At 39.7% G+C, this 27723-nt stretch overlaps 1 protein-coding gene across 1 annotated transcript; it reads right to left on the bottom strand.

Annotated features, from left to right (window-relative positions):
* Nucleotides 1–2020: 2020 nt before the first annotated feature.
* Nucleotides 2021–26664, bottom strand: LOC122062131. Its single transcript, XM_042625796.1, has 4 exons — nucleotides 26486–26664; nucleotides 24994–25088; nucleotides 9281–9555; nucleotides 2021–3169 (listed from the first exon to the last, which is right to left on the bottom strand). The coding sequence occupies exons 1-4, from the start codon at nucleotides 26513–26515 to the stop codon at nucleotides 2355–2357; spliced, it is 1215 nt and encodes a 404-aa protein (XP_042481730.1). The 5' UTR covers nucleotides 26516–26664; the 3' UTR covers nucleotides 2021–2354.
* Nucleotides 26665–27723: the final 1059 nt, after the last annotated feature.

Consider the following 27723-nt stretch of genomic DNA (forward strand, 5'->3'; position numbering starts at 1 on the left):
CCCCCCCCCCCCCTTACATTCCCCATTTAAAATATACTCCCCTTTGGGTTAAATATACTCCCCTTTGGGCTACTCTAAATGGAGAGGGTTAGTTTTGTCAAAGTGTTCACTCAAAGTTTATTGGGAAAATTACATGATTACCCACTTCTGGGTTTCTCTTTACAAAATTATCCACCAAAAGTTTCAGTTAACAAAAATACCCAAAATTAGCTTTCCCTTTACAAAATTACCCACTTAAAGTTCAAGTTAACAAAAATACCCAAAATTGAGTTAGGATTTACAAAACTACCCACTCAAAGTTTCAATAATAAAAACATACATGATTTTATGTGGAAGATGAAGAATCACTATTTTGGGTAGCTTTTAAACCCAAACTTGATTTTGGGTATTTTTGCTAACTAAAACTTTGGGTGGGTAGTTTCGTGAACTCAAACATAATTTTGGGTATTTTTGTTTACTAAAACTTTTTGTGGGTAATTTTGTAAAGGAAACCCCAAAAGTGGGTAATCATGTAATTTTCTCAAGTTTATTTCACTTTTATTCAATGACATTTTAATCAAGGTCCTTGAAGTTAGAAAAGAAATTAATTATTTTCACTTTTCTTCATTTCCCTTTACTCCATTTGCTGGCAAGAGAAATTAAAGGGGAGGGAAGTGAAATCTTCAAACCTTCGAGAAAAAAAATTATAATTATTACCTCACATCATTTATCATTGGTTTTTCATCATTTCATGTTTGGTTATTAAATTTTTCTTTATCTCGCATCTAAATTCATTTGAATTTTAAAATTAAAACAAAAATTCGGTCAAAAAATACTATTGATAAATATGATAAAATTTAAGTAATTTATACAATCATGTTGGGCAATAATTAAAAACCTCCTTCATAGGTTCGAAAATACACTTCCCTTCAATTTCTTTGCAACGACATGGACATGCAACGGAGCCTGGGTTTCTTGAAGCCTTCTAGAGGTAATTTCAAGGACTTTTCCAGGGTTCATCAATACTCTGTATCAATTCCATAGCAATTGGTCCTGGTCCCTTTCTGTTGGGCTGGCTGCCACGCAACTCTCTTGCTAGTCCTAGATTTTGAATTGTTACTAGTGTCACTTGGCCAGCTCTGAGATTAGGCTGAAAATTGACATGTTAATAAAGACCTTGAGATCTACTTATACATAAAATATCGGCCACATCTAATCTTTCACATCATAGAACCCGTGCCATCCACGGATACAATGTTAAGCTTGCCATCCACCAAAACCGCCTCTTTAAAAAAAGAGCAACCCTGTGCACAAAACTCCCGCTACTACAGGGTCTGGGAGGGGGAAGTGTACGCAGCCTTACCACCAAACCGCCTCTTTACTGTTATTTAAATAAATAAATATCAGAATTATCAGCCTATCTTCCCAAGTTCACTGAAAGAGGGAAAACAGAACAAGAAGACTGGGATTATGTGCTGCAGCCATGGGTAATGAGCTGTGGTCTCTACCTACGCTCATGGCCTGAAGCTTGGGCCGGGTGCTTCCCTTCAAGACGTGTATAAATATATTTCAAAACTGTCAATTTTTTTTGCAAAAGAACGCTCCCTGGTCACGTGTAGCCCCTGTGTATTTTTATAATAAATGAACAAAAAAAAATGTTATTATTGAGTAGGTAGCTTGAAAAGAAATCTACAAACGGAATCTTCAATTTTACCACATGGATAAGTGATACGATGATCCTGACAATTGGATAAAATTGGCCTAATGTAAAATTTCAGAAACTAATTTAACCAAATTCCAACCGAACTGAAACTTCACATATGAGCAAAGGACCTTGGGCTTAACCTGTCCACAAAATTTAGGTCCCACATAAAATACCACATGGCAGATATTTTGATGCACCTTATAGATTTCTTTCCAAACAACTATCCACTTAAAAAGCCCTCTCCCATAAATATAATACTATTAACTAATATTCCATATATATTGAATTATTTAATAAAAAATTTCAATTATTATACTATGACCTCACCTCGGTAGGTAATCCAAGAGTTGAATGTGGCATTAAAAAGATTCAAATTAAACCAATCATACATCATGGCAAACCCAACAAAAAGAGCCGTTTGAACCGCCACATGGAGGATTCATAGCTTGTCAAAATTCCTTCAACAAATTCACCCCAAAAAAAAAATCCTTCAACACAGAACTTGTATCCTAAAGGATGAAAAAGAAAAAAAAAAAAAAGATGTAAGAGTGCAGTGACTAAATTAGAGTAGAAGCCCACAGCACCACTTGGATATGAGGGTGAAAGGTCATTGTAACTGACCATGGCAATCTTGAATACCTCAGTGCTGATAAATGAAAGCCTGCAACATCTAGCTCCATCTCCTCCGGTCTTCCTCCTCATCTACTGGGGTATACCATGCCGGCCGCCGCTTGGTGTTGCTCAACCGATAGTTCAAAAGTATCTCTTCATCACAGAGTGTCCTAGACGCCACGAGAACAAGAGTCTTCACAGTAGGAACATTTGAATCATTGTTACCTGAGGATCCATATTTAAACCAAAAGCTACCGAACCTCTTCATTTTCACTTGCTCCTCGTTACCAAATGGAACATTGGGAATATAGGCTCTCATGGCAGTCTCAGTAACTGGGAAATCATATGGGCAGACCATGACATTAGGGGCCATCCCCTTTTCTGGATGGTTAGCAAAATGGCCCAATGCTAAGGGGTTCCGCCGTTCTAATACTTCACTACCATTTCCCCCTTGTCCACCTTTCAAAGGCTTGCTAAGTAGTTTCCAAATGCGGTCTGAACCTTTATCTGTAACCTCATCCATATCAGACCTGGTTTCGGAGACACCTAACCCATTCCATACTTCACGACATTCACCACCTGTACCCCAAGGCTGGGCATTTATCACAATCCCATCATACCTTGTAATCAAGTATGAGTTGTGTGCATCAACCCTTGGGTATCCAGGAATACAACGGTAATAAGCTGGGGAATATAGCACACCAGGATAGAAAGCCACTACAGCACCAACAGTGGCTTCACCACTTAAGAATAATCCTTGGCCAGCCTCTTTGTGGGAGACTTGAGATTTCTTGAGATCCAGAGTGTAGCCTAAGTGATCTTTCAAACTCTGCGAGACCTCAGCAAAAGACAGCGGCTTTGTCTCAGGCACATCTGTGCTGAAAAATGACATTACTCAGATTCCAAGAACAAATTGTCTAATGCTAAATCGCTATTGTATCTTAGCCAACCTTAAGGCACATATTGGATAAAATGTAGCATCCAGACAGAAGTGTTGCATTAGTGTTTAGTCTCTGTTCGTAATTATTTTATTTTGGTTCATTAGAGTTTAGTCTCTGTTTGTAATTATTTTATTCTGGTTCATTTATTTTATATGGGACCATTGCCTCGTCTGATTGGGGTTGTTGAACCTATCCTAAATCAGTTTGGAAATGTTTCAGATAGTGCATTTCTGGAGATGCAGGAATTTGATAAAAAACAAAAGAAACTATGATTATATCTAATATTCAGAAGAGAATATGAAAAAAGGTCCTTAACCTCAATTGTACCATGCAGCTCAATAAGTTCGAATTTTTCAACTGATTTGGTGAGGCTTAAGTGAGATGCTATATTTGGTTGCAAGGAAACAGGCTGAATAGGAGGCCATTGGCTATGTAGGTTTTAACAGGTATGGACATTTGGTTATGGGAAGGGTTTTGGGGTTTAAGGAGGCATTAACACAGAGAAAGGATGTAGCTCCAGGAAAAGGGATTCGAGTGATTGTGGTTCCAGTTATGAGCCCTGAAATAGTGTTTCAGACCAGAAAAGTCAATCAATTGAAAGAGGAAGAGAAGAACAGAAGCGATAACAAATAGTAAATCACCAGCCAAAAGAAGAAGAAAGAAAGAAGGAAGCCCAGGAAGCAACTAAATTCTTCATTCAATAACTCAACCATTTGTCACAAAACTAGACTGAAATGATATTTATATCATAAACTGAATCCCAAAACTTCTATTCTCGAGTCAACTCAAAGATAGAAACTTTCTCATTACTAAAACTTGAGAACTAAGGAGTCTGAAAAATAGAAACTCTCTTAAAAGCTTCTGGAATCAGATTTAAAATCACCATACAACTTAAACCCAGAAAATAGTATGGGTTAATACCAACATTACATTATAAAACTTAAAGGTAGAGGGAACTCTGACCAAGCAGCATAAGGAGCAGCATAAGGAGCACACCAACAAGTAGCAAGAAAATGGTTTCATACATAAATGAGCAGAGGGATTATTTCGTATGAAGAGGAGAAATATATATGGAGAGAGAGGGTGCTAGTGTACCTGATGTAGTCATGACAATGAACATTTAATACTCACTCACTTTCTCCCATGCACTCTTTCCAAGTTTACAAAGGCTAACGCCTACACTCCAACGGCTACAATTCTTACAGCTCTATTCCAACGTCTATATTTCAACAGCTCTTTTTACAACAGCTAGTTCCCCATTCCCCAATATATATATATATATATATATATATATATATTTGTATTGTTAAGTGTAGAAGAGGACAAGGAAGGAAATTTTGATTCCAATGTAACCTTTTATGGTGAGTGAGTCCCCCAAGTGACGCCAGAGTTAAGTGGTCCTCTTTGAACCTTGAATTAAACGGTCTCTTAGGTCCTTGTTATCTTGTACTTTTGATGCAAACTCGTGGCTGAACCGAATCCCTCTGGCAATTTAGACCGAGACAAATTGGGTTCAGGAGGAAATTTTGGATTTATTTTATTCAGGAAAGATTGAGTTATTTCATTTGGGAAGATATGTAATCTTTTATTTTGGGTAATCATTAGACAAGTAGGGAATTGCCAATTTGAATTTTATTGTGTTTCTATTTGTGTCAATCTAGGTTTTGGGGAATAATTAAGAGATTTTATTTTATTTCGGTCTTAGATTTTTATTAGGTAGTTTTAAATTTGGTTTTATTTATAAATAGGCTTGTAACCCAATTCATTGGGCATAGAGTTGAAGAATGAATTCATTTGAATTGTTTATGGTGCTAGGAAGGTACAAAGACAATGGTCGAATGACCTCTCCTTCATGGCTTCACACCCCCCCTTTTGTGCAAATCTCTCTCTCTCTCTCTTCCCCCATGAGCTGATACTTCTTCCCTTTTCCCCTTTTTTCTATTATCCTCCTTCAATTTCCTTTTCTTCCTATGAACTTCTTAATCTGAGTTTTGTCTCTAACTACAAGTGATTAACTGAGGATTCGATTGGAATTCCTTCAGCAGAACTTGTCTTGACTCAATATTATGGTTGAAGGTACAGATATTATAGCAATCAAAACTCTGGGATTCCTTTCCCCCAAGCTCTCCTCTATTGTGAGGAAACAATCCCACTCCTTATTATAAACTTCAATTAGTTAACAGAACTACCATTATTCTTTGATATTTGGTTATTGCACTCTTGGATGGGCCCATAAGTGATCCAATTCCGGTTTTGGAACCCGGATCCACATCAACTTGATTTCTTATTTTGGAAATAAAACTCTTCTATATTTTCAAGTTTATTTTTGTACTACATCAACTTGGTATCAGAGCAAGTTCAGACCTTGAGCACCATATTAGAGGTAGAGCACGAGTTGAAGTTTTATCATGACACTTGGATGATAAAAGCATCAAACTTGAGGACAAGTTCCTTCAAAGTGGGGGAGAATGATCTAGTCATGATGATGAACACTTAATGCCCACTCCACTTTCTCACATACACTAAGATGTTTCCGATAGCTACATGCTATATTCCAACTATATTCTAATGGCTCTACTCTAGCGCTATATTTCAACGGGTAGTTCCCCCTTCCCATATATATATATATATATATATATAAGTATGTATTGTGAAGTTTAGAAGAGGAGAGGGAAGCAGTATTTGATCCTCTTGTGGTGAGTGAGTCCCATTCTTGGGTGAGTTTGAGGTCCTCTTGTAGTTAAGTGGGTTTAACACTTCGGTTGAGTGAGTCCCCAAGCAATCCCAAAGTTGAATGTTTTGATCAATACATTTATGCTGTCCTTCCCTAACAGTTCGAGATTTTAGGTGAAACAGTAGCGAACATGGCATCAGAGAAGGGAGGCCAAGTGTTACTCCTAGGAAGTGCATCGGAAGAGTTTTCCCGATATTTCTTCTCCCATGGTGCTGCTCGAAGGAAATACCACATGAGCTCCATGTGCAAGGACCATGAAATCTTGGCCTGCACATGCGGGGGAGTGTTGATTTATACATTTTCACTGCCTTTCTCTAACAGATCGAGCTTTTACTGCCATTATGTGCTTGGGATTGAGTGCCTGGACTGCTCACTGCAAATGATGTGCTAGCTGTTTTCTTACATTAGCAATCTCCTCTTCCAACTCATGATCATAAGTGTATGACGTCTGCTCCACAATTGAAGCACTTAAATGGGTGCTTGCCTTTGTACTTCCCTTTGCCCTTTTCAGCTTAGCCATATAATTGGCAGCATCTTCATCATAGCTACAAAAGTCACAGTGCCTAAAGTCTGACTATCCACTGTAAATTTCAAGCATGCAAATGGTTATACATATTTGTGTAAAACTCCTTGCCTCTCAACCACAGTTATTCACTACCATGTGGCAAGGTCTACCTCGTGTGCAAATCCATCCTGCAGAAAAGGCACTCCATATTTCCACATAATACAATCCACAGAAAAACATGCACAACACATGATTTTACGTGGCTCGACAGTGTGCTTACATTTCAAGGAGCAATACCCTAGATGGGCTTCATATATGCTCAATACACTACATTATAGCTACAACTATTCTGGAGCAGCTACTCTGGGCTTCTTACAACTCCAACTGTAAGGGGGCACCCACTTGATAGACTAAACAACAGTCAAAGAGAAAAAAGGCATATAATAAATGCCCCGATACAAGTACAATATTGGTTTAGGCTTTTTAACAGGAACCTAGCCTAACCAGATAAATTCGAGTATAGGACTGAAATAAAAATAGCCAAGATATGAGAAATCTTACAACCAACTCCTCGTACTCTGGAAAGCAAAATAACTCTCAACCAAGCCTTGAATGTCTTCTTGACAGCTTCAAGTAGGACCCAAGCTTGATAAGGAACTTTTCATTCTTCTTTTCTTGCCTTTTCTTACAAACCCTCTCAAGTGCTCAATAAAATCTCCCAACTACCAATCTCTTGAGCTTCAATGGTGGATTTTATGCTTTGAAAGTTAGGTGGACAAGGGTTCTCCCAATCTCCCATTTTTTTTTCTTCTTTCAAGCCCTAAAACCCTCTTTTAATTTTCTCCCTATTTTTCCTTCGGGTTCCACACGTTTTTGCTAAGAAATCCAACCTTTAAACATACAAACCCGAACTCATTTCCGCTCCCAGTTGAACCGTGCATGGTTCAACCACCTTTTCTCTACTGTCGGAAAAATTGTCATATCTCACTCATCCAGTATCAAATTGAATTGATTCTGGTGGCATTGGAAAGAAGACTTGGAGCTCTACAACTTTCATGTTTTGAACTTCAAACCAGGTAATGAGAAAGACCTCGAAAAATGCACCACAAGTTGTCTTATGTGTAACAGAGTATTCTGGTCACACTGCACTGCATTCACATTCGAGATCATAACTTCTTCGATCGGACTCAGACTGAGCCGATTCTTGCGGCATATGAAAGTAAACTTGAAGCTCTCCAACTTACATGTTTTGAGCTTCAAACTAGGAAGTGAAGAAGACCTCAAAAAATTCCCTCAAGCTTCTGTATGTGCAAAAACCGTGTTCGGAGCAACACAGGTGATGCTCACTGTTTGAGCCATATCTCCCACAGTGAGTATCCGCAGAAAGAATTCAAATCCTGTTGATAATTGACTTGAATGTCTTCAAGTTTCGTGTTGATCACTCTGAGATCCTCTCAGTATATGATGAAGCTTGATCATATTTTCCACTGTTCATTGTCAAAACATACAACTGTGACTGCCTATGAATGTCAAGGTCAACCATGCAAGCCCATCTCTTCTTAGCCCACCATCTACAACTGATCTACTCAATCAGTTACATCAACCCATGTTCTTTCAGCTCACATGCCACATCATCGATATGCCAGTCAGCCTCTACTATTCATAATGATGTCTACATACTGCCACAACTGTATCTGCACTGCACACTTCAACAGACAGTGTTGACAACAATGACAACCTTAGCTCAACAGGCTGCAGTCCCCACCCAAGATACTCATGGCAGAAGAAGGATGAGTCAAGACTTGAGTCTAAAAATATTTTTTTTACATACTGTGCAATTCATAGTTTTTGCATGTGGACTAAAATATTATTGGTGTCCCCCAGAAATTCCTCAGTTCTGGCTGCGGTCAAGCTTTTGCTATTGTTTCTTTCATACACTTCAAAATATATGTTACAACACTCTTACGCCCCCATATTATTAGTGGTGTTTTATCATTACTATTATTACAACCATTATTTACATGATTCTAGGTCTATTTCTTCTTAAGAAGAAAATAAAACAAACACTGACATGCATCAACTCTTTTCAACAGCAAGAAGAACTATGCACCAATTTTCAGAGACAACTTCATAATCAGACGGTTATGTTCATCATAGTTGTCATGGCGTCACCAAGGCAGCGATTTGGCTTCCTAGAGAAAAAAGAAGTTCATGGCAGTGCTACGATATACGTGACTCACAAATGGCAGTCGCCATTGGCTGATAGGCGTCACCATGGCACCGCCATGGACGCCAGGTCACGCCTGATTCACTAGGCGGTCGATTTTTTGTAAAATGCAGGGTGATTTTGATAGGGCTATGTTGATTTTTGATGATTTGATATTGCTTAATGTTGGTTTTATATGTTATAGGGTATATATTGTAGGCTTGTAGCATGCTAAATAACTTTAGAAAATGGGGGAAATAAAAAAGTAGCATACTAAATAACTTTAGAAAATAGAGAAAATAAAAAATGACACATGGGCGATTTGACCGCCACAGCAACGCCATAACGGACAATTCATCGCCGAATCGATTAGCCACCCCTCCACCGTCTTGGATCGATTTGACGCCGTGACAACTATGATGTTCAACCAAAGGCTTAGCTTTCACCTAAGAGATATCCTTAGTGAGAAATATCGAATAAGGATTCATAGATACATTTTTACAAATCCTAGAAGCTCTCTATCATGAGTAACAAGAATTACCCCCCTATTACCAACTCTGATAAAATTTCATATAACACATAGGCAAGAAACACTCACCAATGTGGTTTTTAGGTGCTTCACTTCGGCCAACGGCAAGACTAAGGCCACTATGGCGAGGAGCAGGAGTTGTTTCCAGAGGCAAATTATGAGCCTCCTTTTTCCCGTCTAAATTGGGAAGAAGAATCTCATCCATTGACTTAAAGAAGCTTTTGACTTGAGTATGAATGTTTTCTTGTATTTGCTTCTGCTGATCAGCAAAGGGAGCTTTTGTTGCTATATCAATAATCTCTTCTGCATCCGCTTCTTCAGCATCCTTCCCTAAGCGATTATAGCTGAAAATTAAAATCAAGCATAAGAATCGATGAAATCTAAACTATGTAATAAAAAAAAAATAAATAAATAAAAATAAATAAAAACTCAGATTTTTCATGAAAGCGTAATTGCAGACAGCTAAGAACTTTGATCAGCGAGAGAATTACAAAAGAAATTTGGTGTCCATGAATTGAGTATCTAACATGTGGAAACATCTACAAAATTTATGCAGCTAGAAGGCCTACGAGAAAAATATATATATATATATATATATTAAAATCAATTTTTTCAGATAATTGTCACAAGTCTTGTAAAATTCCTTCAAGGTGTACTTCACCATTTTTTTCTCTAAGCACCTAAAAGAAATGGTAGATCAAATAGAATAAAAGTCATCAAAAAAGGTGGACTTCCAACCTAGGAATCCTCCCATGTAGAAACCAATAAAGTGATTTTACAAGGAACGAAGACAACAAAATTTAAGAAGAAACAACAGGTCGGTTGACAAATAATGAATATGCATCTAAAGTCTTAATCTTTAGGGGGTGCGCTTGGTCCAACGGTAAGGTACAAATGTTGCGACCTTGTGGTCAAGCAGTCGAAACAGCCTATCGACGTTCTCAAGGTAAGGCTGTGTAGTTCTCGCCCCTGGACCTCTCACATGCAGGAGCCTTGTGGACCGGGTATGCCCTTCTAGAGTCTTGATCTTTAACTAACAACTGTTACTTTAAATGTTCACAATTGTCAAAATCTACACATTCAGCCATTACAATATTCAAATGTACTATGCTACAGGGGACTAATATCGGAATATCAAAAAAAAATCATGCACCATGTCTCCAACTTCAGGCTCTCACAGCCCCAAACCCCTTTTAACATCACCAACCAAGTCATGCAGGTAGTGTGCCTATGAACCTGCAAGTTGGCAGATATCCAGTGTGCATATTGGCAGATATCCACAGTTACCACCACTTGTCCCACTAGTTTTGCAGCACCATGTGCCCTTTCTTCACTTTGAGATAATACCGAAGATGATACCAAATCATGGTTGTGCACAGGCAGATTAGTTGGTGGTGGCAACAAGGGTGACTTGGAAATCAATGTAGAACAGCAGGGGTAGTGTTTGAAGGCACGGTCGGTTTGAAAGTTGCAGTAGACTCAGGCATCGTTGGAGGAGGAGAAAGAGAAATGTCTTCTGCACCATTCATTCTTGCATTCAAACAATAGTTTCTTATACTTGTGCATTTGATAATTTTATCACTTGACTTAGGATGACTTCATCATAGAGAGACAAATAAAAATGGTGAAGCAAAATATTTCACCCTTCATCTTGTGGTGCAGAAAGACCTAGATTATAAATGGCATAAATTCTTTCAATAAGAGAATCTTGACAAAAAAATATAGAAACTCCTTGTGAAAATCCAGGAAAGCTATAGCAGACTAGATCATGTATGAAAGTGCAGAATAGCACAACAGATAGCCATGCCCAAAAAGAATGACAATTTAGGAACAACGTTATTACCCTTGACCATAGGGTAAATGTTGTAATAATGGGTTTTAGGGAAAGTATCAATTGCCAAACGGACCCTAAAGGGTTTAATGGTTTTTGTAATTCTCTAGAACTTTCTCTCAATTATTATAAATAACGAGGGCTGGTGTCATATTTGACATAAGTCGTTACCCCATCCAACATGGTATCAGAGGCATAGGATCCGAAACCCTAAGGGCTCCCCCTCTTCTCCGTCTCTTTCTCTTCTCGTTTCTCTCCTTCCATCTGCGCCTCCCTCCATCTCTCTTCATCTGCTTCTCTCTCGTGGTGGGAGCTTAAACCACCAAGAGGGTTTCTAGCCTCCATCCATCCTTCCCCTGGGCTCTCATATTCTCTTCTACAATGATCTGAGAGACACAGACCCTTTTTTTCATCATTTATTCAGGGTTTTTACTCTAAAATCGTTTTTGTCATTGTTAATATGCTTTTTCCCTGCTTGATGCTCTAATTGTCTTGATGTTTATTGTGATTGGTGCTCCTTATCCTTATAGTGGTATGTACCAACCAATTTTTCTTTTGAGGTCTATATTCTAGAGCTATCCCCAAAATTGATTTCTCAAGGTTTTTTCCCTTTAGCAATTTTTGGGTTTTCTAGCCTTTTCTGGTTTTTTTGTGCTTTCTCTATCTTCGGCTAGTATCTCTTCTATTTGCGCAGCCCCCTTGAGTAGCAACCATGTTTACCAACTCGTCGGCTTCTACTGGAAGATACACCACAGCTCTTCTTACCTTTCCTCCTTGTGCTATCAAGCTTGATGGCACAAACTACTTTATATGGTCACGCTCGGTCTACATCTCCCTCAAGTCCCGTGGCTATTTGATTCAGATACAACTACACTTACCTGGTTGGACCAGCATGACCAGCTGTGGAAGCCAAGGGCCAAGAAAAACCGGTCCAACTCAGGGTTTTGGTCCAACAAGGGTTGGAAATAAAATTAGTAGTTACTTAGTATTGTATTTCATGCTTTTTACTTTCCAGAGTTAAACGTAGGAGTAGGATTTATTTCATTTGCTTTGGTTTCCTTTTTAATGGTCGTTCCCTAGTTTAGGCTAGTTTCCATTTCAGTTAAGCTTCTAATTCTATGTCTTTACTTTCCTATATATTGACTGTAACCGATGGACAAAAGAGGGTGGTTTTGATTATTGAATGAAGATATTAAGTTTGTGCACCAATGAGTGTGTGATTCCCCCCCCTCCTTCCCCCTCTCTACTCTGATTTCCCTTCTTCCCTAAGGTTCTCCATCACTATTACGGGTACCTCACTAGAACCTCGAAGTGTCCAACCACCGGTCCTAAGATCGACAAGTGGGAGTATAGTAGTGTACCAACTCTCTGGTTATGACCTTCCTTATCAACTCCATATTGCCACAGCTTTCACATGGTTATCTCCTCCTTAACTTCGCTACGGAGATCTGGAAGTCTATCCAGGTTATCTATTCCCAGGCGGAGAATAATGCTCCTGTCTTTAAGCTTTGCCAGAAGGATCGGGATCTAAGGCAAAGAGGGCTCACTCTGTCATAGTAATACTATGAGTTGCAAACACTGTGGACTTAGCTTGACTTATATGAGTATACTCCTTCCACCCCTACAGATTCTCAAAAGCATCTGACTTTCTAGTAGGTCTGAATGTGGAGTTGAGTCATGACCCCTTTCTTACTTGGATCAAGCCTATGTTGCTATCCAACTTGAGGACATCCAACATACCACTATGCTACCACAACCTGTTGCCACCTTACTGAGAGATCTGCACTTGTCTCTGGCACTCAGTCCCTTAGTGCAGCCCCACAGTCTGGTGGCTCCTCTACTAAGACTCCAGTGAAGTGCGATTACTGTGGGAAGGAGCGTCACACCAAGAAGCACTGTTGAAAACTTCATGGCTGTCATACTAATACATCTAGCAAAGGGCAAGTAAAGGGTGGTGCCAGTACTCCTGGGCAGGCGAACCATACTGAGAGCTCTGTCTTTGACTCTGCTCCTAGCACCTCAGCAGCCTCGCTATCATCTGATGAGCTTATTGCCCTCCAACACCTTTTGACACGTCCGGACTCTCATGCACTAGCCACTGCAAGCTCTGCTCATTCCACCCCTTTTAGGTTAGGTATCTCCTTCTGTGGCCATACTATGTTCCTTCTACCCTTTGGATTATAGACACTGGGGGGCTTCTGATCATATAACATGCCTTTTGCCTCTTTTCTCATAGTGCACTACCTGCCTTGGTGATGGTAAGGTCAAGTTGGCTAAAGGGACTTATTCCACTACTCTAAGAAAGGGCTCTGTTAGCTATACCCCTTCTTTATTCATTTCTATTTTATTGTATATTCCTTCTTTTCCCACTAGCCTTTTGTCTACTAGTAGTCTTCCTTCCAGTCTTAATTACAAAATCACATTTTTCCTGTCTCCTTGTGTTTTTCAAGATCTGGTGATAGGGGCTATGATTGGCTCCGGTAAGGTGCGTGGTGGTCTATATCTGCTTGATGATGACTCGGCATTGTCTCTGGTCAGGCTCTTCAGACTTCTTCTACGTCACCTCCCATCTCTGAGTTACTACAGTGGCATCGTCGGTTGAGACATCCCCCCTCTGGGAACTTTAGCTAGGGTTTTCCCTTCTTTTAAGAATTGCAATTCGAGTCAGTTTTTTTGTGAGACGTGTTTTGCTCAAACAAACTCGGATCACTTATTCTGTTTCTGGAAATAAGTGTGCCACTCTTTTTTCATTAATACATTCTGATATTTAGGGTCTATCCCGCTATGTATCTATCACTGGTTATCGTTGGTTTGTCTTTTTTATTGATTGTCATTCTCGGACCACTTGGGTTTATACGATGAAAACCAAGGGCGAGACCTTCTATTGCTTTCAACAGTTTCACCGCATGGTTCAGACTCAGTTCGGTGCTACCATTAAGATCCTTCAAAGTGACAATGTTCGTTAATACTTTAAAGGGTCCTTTCAGGCTTACCTTTTCAATCATGGGATGTTCCATCAAACTAGTTGTGTGAATACTCCAGCTCAGAATGGGGTTGCTAAGCTGAAGAATCACCCCCTTTGTGAGGTAGCACGCTCTCTTATGTTTAAGATGCATGTTTCTCTCCATTACTCAAATGACGAGATTCTCATTGTTGCCTTTCTTATCAACCGAATGCGTTCTAAGGTCCATTCCTTCCGGTCCCCTAATGCAGCACCGGGGTTCGAAAACACTGTTCGGTTCACTTATGGGCCCACCCAAATGAGAGAACTCAATAATCAAGATGCAGTGGCAGTATTGTAAATAACTGAAGTTATAAAGAGTGGCAGAACTGTGAATAACCAGATTAATTAATGAGCTACTTGGGAGATGGGACCTAAAGAAAATGAGTAATTATCTAGTGGGAATAAATTAGGAAGAAAAATAAGAACATGGGATATGAGAAAATTAGAGGCAAAGAGAAGGGTATAATAGGAAATCAGAATAAAAGAGAAATAAATAGCAAACTCACAATTCTTCTTCAACCTGGCGTCAGAACCAGAAATCAGGCAGAGACCATTGGATTCAAGGAGGAAGAAACTCCCTTATAAGAGCTCAGATGGATATGAAATTTGGGATGATGGGTCGCAACTCACAGCCCTACTAAAAACAACACAGTGTCTCCTTAGAAAACAAGCAAACCAGAAGTTCTAGAGGTCTGAAACTGAGCTCTACAGTAAGGTTATGTTCAGACCTGCAACTAAAGTTCTATCCTTTGATGAGAGGGATTTCAGGAACCAGGGTTTGGGGGGTTTAGGTCTCTTAGGGAAGAACAACCTTCACACAAAGTTTCAGCTCCAGCAGATCAAAAGTGAGGGAGATCGACCCACTTGTTTCTAGCTGCAACTATTCCCCAGAAACAGGGGTTCGACCAGCAAGAGAGAGAATGATAAGAAGGAGAAGAAGAATAGAGGAAGATGGAGAAGAAGAGGAAGAAAAAGAAAGGAAGGGAAGTCACACAAAGCCACAGTCACGCAGGCTCTCAAAATTATTCCACTCAAACTTCAAATTGTAAATCTGAATTCCTCCATCGATTACATGTCTAACATAAAGGAAAATCAAAACAATTAATCGAAACTATTTGAAAGGAAACTACTCCAAAATTAGAAAATAACTAATTCCAAAAGAAACTATTTCTAAAACAAAAGAGAACCAAATATCCTAAGATTGCTTCCCTAATTATCAACTACCAACCCTTGCCAGACTAGAATATTGGTTTGGGTTGGTTGTGTCTTGGCTTAAGCCTCCATAGTAAGTCAGTTCGGTCCAGCCAAGCCAAGGCATCTACATCAACTTGCCTCCTTTGAAAAAAACTCGACTCTGTCGATTTTGGATGAGGTCCAAGAATGCCATCACCCATCAGAGTCAATGCGTCTAAGGAGAAAAGTATCAGCTGTCCTCTTGAGTTTGAGAGGGAGAAGATCCTTTGCCAGAAGAAACTTCATCTCAAGTCCACCATGCTGAAAGGAGTATGTATTTTCATATCCATAGTGCTTGGCTTTCTTGTCGAACAATCATGGGCGCTCTAAAAAAATGTGACAGACTTTCATAGGGAGACATCACACTGCGCACCTGATCAATCAATCCACCAATGGAATACGTGAGCAAACACCTTCCATTAATTTTTAGATAATTGTTGTTCACCCACCCAACCTTGTAGGGATTCGGATGAGGCTTCGTTTTCAGACCCAACTTGTGAACAGCATCTTCAGCAACAACGTTGATGCAACTGCCAAGGTCAATCACCATGTTACACAAGCGATCACTGCATCTCACCCTCATTTGAAAAATACTATCACGGCGCCAATCGTCCTCTTCGGAACCTTTTGTGCAGTCAAAAGAGGACAGATAACATAGAATGGTTGACACTCGTCATCACTATCACCATCATTGATCTCACTAGGATCACGTTCACACTCAACATCTAGATTCACCGTTCCTGTTTTTTGTTGCTCTTCTGGTACATAAGGTATAAAATTGTCCTTGTCGATGTACACTAACAACCGGTTAGGACACTGATTAGCATGATGCCCATACCCTTTGCACGTGAAGCATTGAATAGCCTCCTTTAGAAATACTGAGTTCCTATCATAACCACGCCGAGGTGGGGGAGAAAGGTCTGTCTGAACCATGGTGAGGAGAGTATGGACGAACCGGTCATGTTGGTGTTGTTGAAGAACCACTAGCCTGTGCTTTATTTACTGAAACTGATTTCTCTTGAGGAGAAAACTGTTGTGGGCGTGAGGTATCTCCTCTAGAATATATGTCAAGAAAAGTCCTCCGAGTGTAAGGCTTCTTCAGACTTTTTCCTCAACCTAATAGGCCACCTGAACTGCATCCTCCATGGTAGACAATCTACCAGTGGCCAATACAGCACTAATTTGTGGATGCAAACCGTTATAGAACTATGCCACTAAGACTTCCTCGTCCCACTCAAAGTCAGATCGAGTGGCTTAGCAGTAGAATCTGGCCACATATTCCTCAACCGACATATTATCTTGTCTCAACTGCACAAATTTGAGATGTACACGTTGCTTGTAATCGGTCGGTTGGAATCTTCTATCCATCGCACCTCGCATCCCAGCCCATGTAGTAACTTGCCCAAGGCCTCGAGTTCGGTTTTGTTGTTGGTGTTTTATCCACCAAACCCAAGTTGTGCCTTTCAATTTTTCCTCAGCGAACATCAACTTCCTAGCCTCTGTCAAGTTGTACCATATGATCTCCAAACGATGAACCCAGTCCAAGTACTGCTCTGGGTTGTGGTCCCCATAAAAGTCAAGGACGTCCAATCTTATTGCCTTGTCTGCTCCATCATCATATCATCCAGCCCCATATGGTGGTAGTGGTGGTAGTGGTGGTGGTGGTGGAAGGGGAACATGTGGCAATGGATGTGGGGTCACGTGTGGCAACCCTTGCAGGACAAAGTTGGAAGAATCCCCAGATAGCATGGGACCCTTTCCTTTCTCAGAAACTGTCAACCTGTCAATGGACGTATACAAAGAAGTCATCACAGTCTGCAAGGAAGTGACATTATTATTGAGCATGTTGACACTTCCCTCTTAAGTAGTCACTCGTTCAGTAACATTGGCAATAGTCATATCAGTTTCTTCTCTATGTGAACTTAGTCGTTAAAGAAGATCATTGTTACTCACCAATAGTTGTAGGAATTTTTGGCTCTGATACCAAGTTAATGCGGAACCAGGGTGTGAAAACACTGTTCGGTTCAATTATGGGCCCACCCGGATGAGAGAACTCAATAATCAAGATGCAGTGGCAGTATTGTACATAAACTGAAGTTATAAAGAGAGTGGCAGAATTGTGAATAACCAGATTAATTAATGAGCTACTTCTATTTTTGGTAAAATTAATGAGCTACTTGGGAGATGGGACCTAAAGGGAATTAGTAATTATCTAGTGGGGATAAACTAGGAAGCACAATAAGAATATGGAATATGAGAAAATTAGAGGCAAAGAGAAGGGTATAACAGGAAATCAGAATAAAAGAGAAATAAATAGCAAACTCACGATTCTTCTTCAACCTTGCGTCAGAACCAGAAATCAGGCAGAGACCATTGGATTCAAGGAGGAAGAACTCCCTTGTAAAGAACTCAGATATGAAATTTGGGATGATGGGTCACAACTCACAGCCCTACTAAAAACAACAAATGGTCTCCTTAGAAAACAAGCAAATCAGAAGTTCTAGAGGTCTAAAACAGAGCTCTACAGTGAGGTTATGTTCAGACCTGCAACTGAAGTTCTATCCTCTGATGAGAGGGATTTCTGGAACCAGGGTTTGGGGGGTTTAGGTCTCTTAGGGAAGAGCAACCTTCGCACAAAGTTTTAGTTCCAGCAGATCAAAGGTGAGGGAGATTGATCCACTTGTTTTGTGCTGCAACTATCCCCTTGAAACAGGGGTTCGACCAGCGAGAAAGAGAAAATCAGAAGTTCTAGAGGTCTGAAACTGAGCTCTACAGTGAGGTTATGTTCAGACCTGCAACTGAAGTTCTATCCTTTGATAAGAGGGATTTCTGGAACCAGGGTTTGGGGGGTTTTGGGTCTATTAGGGAAGAGCAACCTTCGCACAAAGTTTTAGTTCCAGCAGATCAAAGGTGAGGGAGATCGATCCACTTGTTTAGTGCTGCAACTATCCCCTTGAAACAAGGGTTCGACCAGCGAGAGAGAGAACAATAAGAAAGAGAAGAACAGAGGAAGATGAAGAAGGAAGAAGAAGAAAGGAAGGGAAGCACACAAATCCACAATCATGCAGGCTCTCAAAATTATTCCACTCAAAACTTCATATTCTAAATCTGAATTGCTCTATCGATTACATGTCTAATATAAAGGAAATCAAAACAATTAATAGAAACTATTCGAAAGGAAACTACTCTATAATTAGAAACTAACTAATTCCAAAAGAAACTGCTTCTAAAACAAAAGAGAATCAAATATCCTAAGATTGCTTCCCTGATTATCAACTACCAACCCTTGCCAGACCAGAATATCGGTTTGGGTTGGTTGTGTCTTGGCTTAGGCCTCCATAGTGGGTCAATTAGGTCCAGCCAAGCCAAGGCCTCTGCATCATCTCCTCTGTAACTTCTCCAAGGTTCCACTACTTTTCCTGTTCCTCCTAAGGTATTTGGTAGTGTTTGCCATGCTTGCAATCATCATCCGCATGGAAAGTTTGATCCTCGTGGTCTCCGGTGCATTTTTCTGGGGTCTGCTCCTACTAAAAAAGGCTATCGATGTTTTCATCCTCCCACTCGGCGTTGGTTTATGATTATGGATGTTGTCTTTCACGAATCTGCGTCATACAACACTACGAAACCTCTTCAAAGGGAGTCTCCTTCCATTTGTGGCAGATGTGCCGCCGCTTCTTAAACTTGTTATCCTTTCCAGTATCCCCTTTCAGGGGAAGAGTGACAATTCTAGTTCGCCTCGGCCAGAGATGCGTGTTTATAATAGCAGACAATAGACTCTGACCACTACACATCCAGCATCTACCTTACTATGCCAATTGTCTCCTCTCGAGCCTAATCTTGTCCCCTTAAACCTAGGTAATTCTCCTTCTTCTGTTGATCCATCTCTTGAGTTGCCTATTGTTGTTCGAAAAGGCACTAGGTCTTGTACTTTACATCCTATTGCTAAACTATTTCTTATGGCTCACTTTCTCCTTCCTATTATAGTTTTATGTCTTCTCTGCCTCTATGTCCATTCCCCATACCTAGCAAGAAGCGAATGTAGACTCACAATGGTAGACAGCTCTGTTTGAAGAGATGCAGGCTCTAAAGAACAATGACATATGGGATCTAGTGTGTCTTCCCTCACGAAAAGAAGACAGTTGGGTGTAAATGGCTCTTCATAGTAAAACAGAAGGTTGATGGTACAGTGGATCGATACAAGGCCAGACTTGTTGCCAAAGGCTTCACTCAAACTTAATGGGATTGACTACCAAGAGACTTTTGCCCCAGTTGCTAAGATAAACACAATTCTGTTATCTTAGCTTGTAGCACCAACTTACATTGGGATCTCTGATAGCTAGATATGAAAAATGCCCTCCTTCATGAGGAACATGAGGAGGAAGTGTATATGGACATTCCTCCTGGGTTCACTTGCTCCAAAACCCAAAGGAAGGTATGAAAGTTGAAGCATACATTTTATGGGCTGAAGCAATCCCCTCGTGCTTGGTTCGGGCATTTCCATAAGGTTGTGGTTACTACAGGCTACTCTCAAAGCAATACCGACCACAATCTGTTCATCAAGAGATCTGGTGGGAAGATTACTATCTTGATAGTCTATGTAGATGATATTATTGTTATTGGTGATGATCTGACAAAAATCTCTCGCCTCAAGAGATACATAAGTGAGGAATTCGAGATCAAAGACCTAGGACAGCTTTGTTGCTTCCTTGGCATTGAAGTTGTCAAGTCTTCTCGTGAGATCTACTTGTCTCAGTAGAAGTATGTGCTTGATCTTCTTTCTGAGACAGGCATGTTGGGGTGTAAGCCAGCAGACACTCCTATTAATGCTAACGGTCACCTAAGTAGCAGGGAAGGTGATCCTATGGATATGGGGAGATATCAGAGATTAGAGGGGCGCTTCATCTATCTTTCTCATACACGCCCTGACATCACATTTGCCTTCAGCCTAGTTAGTTAGTAAATGCAAGATCCCTACTTAACTCACGTGGAAGCTATGTTGCGTGCTCTCCAGTACTTGAAATCTACCCCAGGACCTGGCATTCTTTTTTCTCCTCATGATCACCTTAGGGTGGAGGCCTTCACAGATCTTGATTGGACCAGTGCCCTAATGACAGCAGGTCTACTACTGCTTATTGCACTTTTGTTGGTGGTAACCTTGATACATGGCGAAGCAAGCCGTGGTTACCCATTAAAGTGCCAAAGCAGAGTTCCGTGGTATGGCACATGGCATTTGTGAGCTCCTATGGCTTCATGGTCTTCTCACAGATTTGGCTATCCCTACCACCCTTCCTATGAAGCTCTTTTGTGACAATAAATCTGTGAAAGCATTGCTCACAACCCTATTCAGCATTATCGGACCAAGCATATGAAGATCAATCGACACTTTATCAAAGAGAAGCTGGATATGGTTCTTAACACTATGCCTTTTGTTCCCAGTAGCGAACAACTGGCTGATGTATTTACTAAAGGTCTTAGCAGTAAGATGTTTCATCCTATTATCTGCAAGTTGGGCATATGTGATATCGATGCACCAACTTAAGGGAAAGTGTCAGTTGTCAAACGGACCCTAAGGGGTGTAATGGTATTTGTAATTCTCTAGAACTTTCTCTCCGTTATTATAAATAAAGAGGGTTGGTGTTATATTAAACACAAGTCATTACCCCATCCAACAATAAATGACATTTAAAAAAAGATCACTAAGTACTTATAGAAATAAAATAGTACAATGAAAAATTATTGCATCTCTAATTATTATGAGACTTTACATGGCCAAAGTCCTACTACCTCCCACCCTGAGATAATTCATTACATCCCCAAGGTTTTATCGGACAGGGATAATGCTTATTTGGACGATGTTCCGTCTTCAGACGAGATAAAGCAAGCTGTTTGGGACCTTGACCCAGATAACTCTCCTGGTCCCAATAGGCTCACTGGTTATTTCTTCAGAGGTGTCTGGGACATTGTTGAGGCAGACTTCTGCAGAGCAGTGTCATATTCTTTTCATAGTGGGGAATATTCCAGTTGGAGTGTACAATTGCTTTGTGACTCTCATTCTGAAAGTGGTGGGAGCTTCTTCCCTAGAGAAATTTCGCCCCATCTGTATGGGCAATTTCTTTTGCAAAGTTCTTTCTAAAATCTTAGCCTCAAGGTTAATTTCTTTTCTTCCCCGATTAATTTCTGACGAACAGGGTGCTTTCCAGAAAGGCAAGATTATTTCTGAAAATATTAGCCTTGCCTCTGAGTTGGCTAATCTTATGCATTCTGCTCTGCTGTGAGAGGTGGTGGAATGGGTCTAAAGCTTGATGTTAAAAAAGCTTTTGACTCTCTCTCTTGGGATTTCCTTTTTGCAACTCAGGTAAAGTTTGGGTTCTCTACAAAATGGATCTCATGGATTCATCTTCTTCTATCCACTTCAAGGATCTCGGTTCTAGTCAATGGAGGTTCTATGGGGGTTTTTTGTGCTAGTCGTGGGTTGCGGCAAGGTGATCCCATCACTTCCATCCTTTTCATATTGGCAAAGGAAGTCTTATGTAGAGGGCTGAGTAACCTTACTTATGAAGGCAAGTTAAAACCCCTTCCAGGGCCTAGAGGTGTGTTAACCCCTTCTCATCTTTTATTTGCAGACGATATTTTTATTTTCATGAATGCTTCTGCAAATTATGTAAAGAATCTTAAAGGCTTCTTATCCAAGTATTAGGAATATTCTGGTCAAAGGATTAACTTAGATAAAAGTAAGGTTTTTTTTGGAAAAGTAGCTCCTCATAGGAAACAGTTCATCAGTGGCTTGTTGGGTATTCAGCCTGCTAGTCTTCCCGCAAAATATTTGGGTGTGGAAATCTTTAAAGGAAGGGTGAAAAAAAAATCATTTGCTGCCTTTGGTAGACAAAATTAAAAATAAGCTAGCAGGGGGAAGGGGAAGTTTCTTTCCATGGCTGGTCGTGTGGAGCTGATCAGAGGGATTCCTATTCACAATTTCTCTGTCTACTGGTGGCCCCAATCTATTATCAAGATGGTAGAACGGTGGATGAGGAATTCTGTGTGGTCTGGAGATATGGAAAAGGAAAAAAAAAAATTGTTGTTAAATGGGAGGACACTTGTAAGCCTAAGAGGGAGGGTGGCTTGGGGATCAGGAAGCTCCGTGATGTTAATAAAGCATGCCTTTGTAAGCTTGCTTGGAAAATTAAGCATGATGATTCGGTCATGAGCAGATTTCTCAGGGCTCGTTTTGTAGATAAAGACGGGTCTTTGAGAATGGGTTATAAATCTTCATCCATCTGGCCTGGTTTGAAGAAAGTGTGGAAGTTTGTCTCGGAGTTGGAGCGTTGGACGATCGGAAATGGCAAGAAGGTTAACTTCTGGTTTGATAGATGGCTGGATAAGCACTCTATTGCTGAATCTTCCCACCTGCACAGGAGCTGGTTCAAAGGCGCAAACTTGAAAGTTTCTGACCTCTTTGTAGATAACAGATGGTGCTTCCCTCGGGTGGTCTCAGCTTTTCTTTCTGATTTATTTGATAAAATGAATCGGATTTCGCCTTCTCAAGAGAATGATATGTGTCATCAAAGCCTCACTTCTTCCGGTAATTTTTCTATAAAATCTGCGTGGGAGGAGATTCGCTCTAAAAACCCAAAGGTGGGCTGGTCCTCAGTAATCTAGAATGCAAAGCTATAGCCTCGTCAAGCAATTTTTGGGTGGAGACTTGCTCGAAAAAGGCTTCCAATTGATGAAGAAGTGCGAAGAAGAGGGGTCCCTATTACATCTAGATGTGTTCTCTATGAAAAAGCTGAGGAGACAACTACTCACTTATTTCTTCACTGCGAATATGTCAGACCAATGTGGCATTCTTTATGCTCGTACTTCAATACGAGGTGGCCATCTTTTCACACTATCGATGACTTCCTTTCCTGGTGGAAGCTAAAAGGAAGCTCTATGGTTTTCAAACCTGCATGGATGTGCGGCGCTATCCTTATCCCTTATTTTACATGGCTTGAGAGGACTGCAAGAATCCAGAATGACGAGAAAAAATTTCACAAGCAGTGTTTCGCTATGGTCAAATCTGAACCTAGTATGCTTTCCTTGGTTCATTCAAGTAAGGCCCTATCAGTTTCAGATTTGATGTGTGCAAGTAGAGTGGGTTTTTCCTTTGTGCGACAAACAAGAAGTGAGACTATTGAAGTTTTTTGGTGCTCTCCACCATCTAGATGGTTAAATCTGAACACAGATGGTTGTTCCTTGGGAAATCCAGGGAAGGCTGGTGTAGGAGGTATTTTCAGAAATGATGAGGCTGGTATTTCTTATCATTTCAAAGCCTTCATTGGTCATAAAACTAATTTTGAAGCAAAGTTTATGGCTGTTATCCACGGTTTGGAATATGCCAAATTTCACGGGTATCAAAAATTATGGGTGGAATGTGACTCGGTGTCTGTGGTGATCCTCCTTCAAAAGGGTTTGGTTCCATGGTACTTGCGCCAAAGATGGTTGGGTTTATTGGATTATCTGAAATCCATTCAGTGGAAAATCACCCAGTGCTTCAGAGAATTCAATTCCATGGCAGATTTCCTTGCCAATTCCGCGGCAAGGCTTGAGATTTCAGACCCTGTTCTATTGTGGCCTGCTATGGTATCCAACGATCTGCAAATGGATGCTATGCATCGTCCCCGTTATAGATTTTCCTGATGTTTCTTTTTCTTTGATGTAAGTCTGGGGTTTCTTATCTCTTCTTCCTGTTGATGGCAATGCCGAAGGTGGAAAAGTCTCAATATTCCCTTTTCTTTGATTTCGAGTTCTCTTGTATCTTTTCCCATTTTTTCATTCTTAATATACTTGACCTTTATAGCGAAAAAAGAAAAGCTATTGCATCAAAAAACTCCATATAGTCCTATATGAAACTGAGCCACTCAAAAATCCAAGAGTAAAGATGCAACTCTAATATGAATAATACATAAAAGTCAAAGTTAATTAGTTTCATAATGATTGGAAAAAATTCAGTTTTTAAGTTTTTATATTCTTATTAGTTCAGTGATATTTCTAGGCCATTTTTCTTCATCTTTCTTTGTGGAAGTTTTTATTATTATGGTGGCACAAAATGCTTTATCTCCATTACTTTCAAATTAGGATTACCGCGACTTGAACAAAGTTGTCTTCTTTTTTAAGTAGAAGATCAAAACATGTTTGTTCTTTTCCCATCTAGAAAATACAGTAAGATCACCCGGAATGACCAATTTCTAGCATGAAACTTCATCTACGTAGAGACAGGTCCATTTTGTTCTCAAATTCTGGAGGAACTCAGGGCATCAGACAAGGGATGTTTTCATCGACTTAGTAGCACATCCATTTGCTACTGAATACTGGAGCGAACCCAGGTTATCAGATTAGTAAAGGACGTACTCTTCGTAACTCTTCTCCACATAAGAGAGAGAGAGAGAGATTTTGAAATTTCCATGCTTTACCAACCAAAGTACCAAACATCTTCAAGGAACCAGATTCATTTGAGCGGGTCAACACATCCTCTCCACCTTAGGTTGGAAGTTCTCCATGAGATGGCGTGGTAGACCATTTTCATGCTTAAATAATCAATAAATCTGAGACTAAACAAGAAAGCAAGCTCAAATTTTAATTCAGCCATTAAAATGAGAATGGTAGATTTTAAATGAAGAATCAGACATGAGTAACAAACGGGTCCAAAATTAATTCAGCCAAGATATTGGAACTGACCTGGTATAAAGGAAGAGGCGGTTCATGTCTGCTTCAAATTGGAGATGCCTTGGATCTCTAGCAAACTTGGGACTCTTGGCAAGAGTTTTCACAGCCTGCACGTATGAAGGACAAACAATTAGATGAATTAGAATGGAGTCATCTGAATTTAAAGGTACCATTGAACGGGCTTGGATTAACCACCAATTTATTGGTTCCATCTAGGAGATCCCGTATACCAAGAACAGCCATAAGGAGATGATCCTAGGCATTATAAAATTGTTATTTGTCAAACAGCTAGGCTCATTCCTCAAATTACTTAGTGGGTAAAGCATCCTCTAGATAACCATTCAGTTGAGCATGAGCCACAAGTAGCACGAATTGGTCAGGGAGCTTGTTCATGAGAACAGTTAAAGCCACAAATTACTCACATGAAAAACATCGGGGACAGTTTTACTGACTACTCATAAAGACCTTTGAGGCTTAGCAAAATTTATGGTAAAACATAACAACCAAACACAAAATGAAATCTAGACCGAGTGTATCCAATGCATAATAGACTGAGAAAAGTCCCCAATGGACTGGCCACTGGGAAAAAAGGGGATTCAACTGTAAAAGAAGAACAGAAGGTTAGAAAATTCCATTAGACAGTACACAGGTAATGACCAAACAGAAAAATAATACTTTCAACTCAAAACTTGTCATCCCTATCATTGTAGATCCTTACATAAGGAGGATCAAACACCTCTATACTTCTATCTTTGTTATTTGGATTAACCAATGAGGTCCTCCAGTAGCTTCTTTCTCCAATTCACCATTAACATCACTACAAGGGGATCCTCGTTAATCACTCTAATAAACACAATTAATTCTTCTCATCTATAACCGATCCCACTAGGACAACCAAAGAAACAAGAAGAGAGAGAGACTCAACTTCTCACTGTGGAAAAAAGTCAAACAGATGGTAGTCTACAAATCTCAACCTCTAAGCCATGTCAATACCATAGTAATACAACTACAAGTAGTAATATAGGCTTAGCAGTGAATAAAGCAAGTGACATACAAGTGCAACTCAACTCCAAACCTTATTGATTTATGCAATTGCTGTCTCAACAAAGATTCAATAGTTGTTATCTCCAACTACTAATTTCCTTGTCATTATGAACCGATTACAACATCTGAAATACAACAGATGTGTCGTGCAGATCTCGGTAGGGAAACAAAAAATTCCAAGAACTGAAGTAATAGAAGGGACAATATCGAATCTTTATGAGAGCTAAGAATTAATGAGAATATCTCCAATACAACCCAAAACCCATCTCAATGACAAACAGAACCAACCCACTACGCTTCACTAATCGTGCTGGGTTAAGATGCTAATAATAGTGAAATAATCAACAGAGGCTCTGCAAGATCGAAATGCTAATACCTGTAGGTAGTAATCAAACAATGCTGTAAAGTGAGGCAGATTTTTTTTTTTTTTTTTTTTTGGTAATAAGTGAGGGAGAGTTACCTCTTGGAACTTCCGAAACATAAACGCCATAGAAACGCTGCTCGGAAACCCCTCTCTCTCTCTCTCTCCAACGGCTATCTAAAAGGGCTAGATGTGTTCTCTACGTGCAGAGCTTATTACCCTTTTCTTTTTTCCTTTTTTTCCCCTGTGAAGTGTGAAAATGATATATTCTGTTCTTCCCGTAGAGGAGGTTTTTTTTTTTTTTTTTTTTTTTTTTTTTAAAAGTAGAAATCGAAGGGTACATTCAATAGCGTCAATAGAGAGGAGTTTTTTTTTTTTTTTTTTTTTTTGGGTAATAAGTGAGGGTCTAAGAGTTGGTTCTCTAAGGGCATGCTTAAGAATTTGCACATTAGCATTGTATGATTTGCTTTTCTCATGAAACAAATTTTGATGGATTTTCTGTACACTATGGGAATGTCATTGCAACGGGATAGATATCAAAAACCATGTGAGAATTTTTGAACATTCAACTAGTAAGGGGAGTAATAGTGATTCCTAGACTCTACACTCATTATATATAAAGGTTTACTACAAAATTGTTGTTGTTTAATTAAAATCTGAAGATTGCTGGCACAATGCTCTAGTAGAGAGTGCGACAATGCTATAAGCAAAGCATGCTATGTTAGTATTGAGAGATGTCAAATAGAAAATTTACACCCTCATACCTTTTTTTTTTCTTTTGGGGGGGGTGTGGTGGGGGGGAGGTAGAACACCCTCAGACTGTTGATCATGCAATACATGATTAATCAAATACACATAATAGAAGTTTAGGTTACCTCAAAAGCCACAAGTGTAGGTTCTCCAAAATATTTCAGCTCTTGTTCTCGACTACTCATCACGGGTAGGAGTCACTACAATAGAGATGTTCTTCCACAATTAAGTTTCACAAACCCTAGCTCATATCACAGTAGAGCAGATGAGACAGAAAAACTAAGGGAGGAGAGAAAATTTTTCCAAAATCATGGGAGACTATAAACCTTAAAATCCGCAGTGTTTAGACCCTCTCCTCTCCCATTAGTTGCATATAAAAATAACTTAATGCCTAGAGTCCCATGCAAATGTGCTAAGTGGTGTGCCCTTTTGAAGTGTTTCCACTATTGCAATAAGTGAGTCTATCTCATTTTTCGTATTTAGTATTATTTACTCAATAAATAATAAAAATTATTATAAAAGTGAAACAATAATGAGAAATAAAAAATAAATCCCTATTTTACAAAAAAAAATAAAAAAATAAACCC

Source organism: Macadamia integrifolia, chromosome 14, assembly GCF_013358625.1.
Source record: "Macadamia integrifolia cultivar HAES 741 chromosome 14, SCU_Mint_v3, whole genome shotgun sequence".
In the NCBI taxonomy this organism is placed as follows: domain Eukaryota; kingdom Viridiplantae; phylum Streptophyta; class Magnoliopsida; order Proteales; family Proteaceae; genus Macadamia; species Macadamia integrifolia.

Bases quoted from the DNA above. Each gene is read 5' to 3' on its own strand.
- LOC122062131 (XM_042625796.1), bottom strand. From the start codon at position 26,515: ATGGCGTTTATGTTTCGGAAGTTCCAAGAG. The intron at 9,556-24,993 runs GTCAGTTCCAAT...TTTAATTTTCAG, and splicing joins CGCCTCTTCCTTTATACCAG to CTATAATCGCTTAGGGAAGG. The intron at 3,170-9,280 runs GTGAGTGTTTCT...TTTTCAGCACAG, and splicing joins AGCACCTAAAAACCACATTG to ATGTGCCTGAGACAAAGCCG.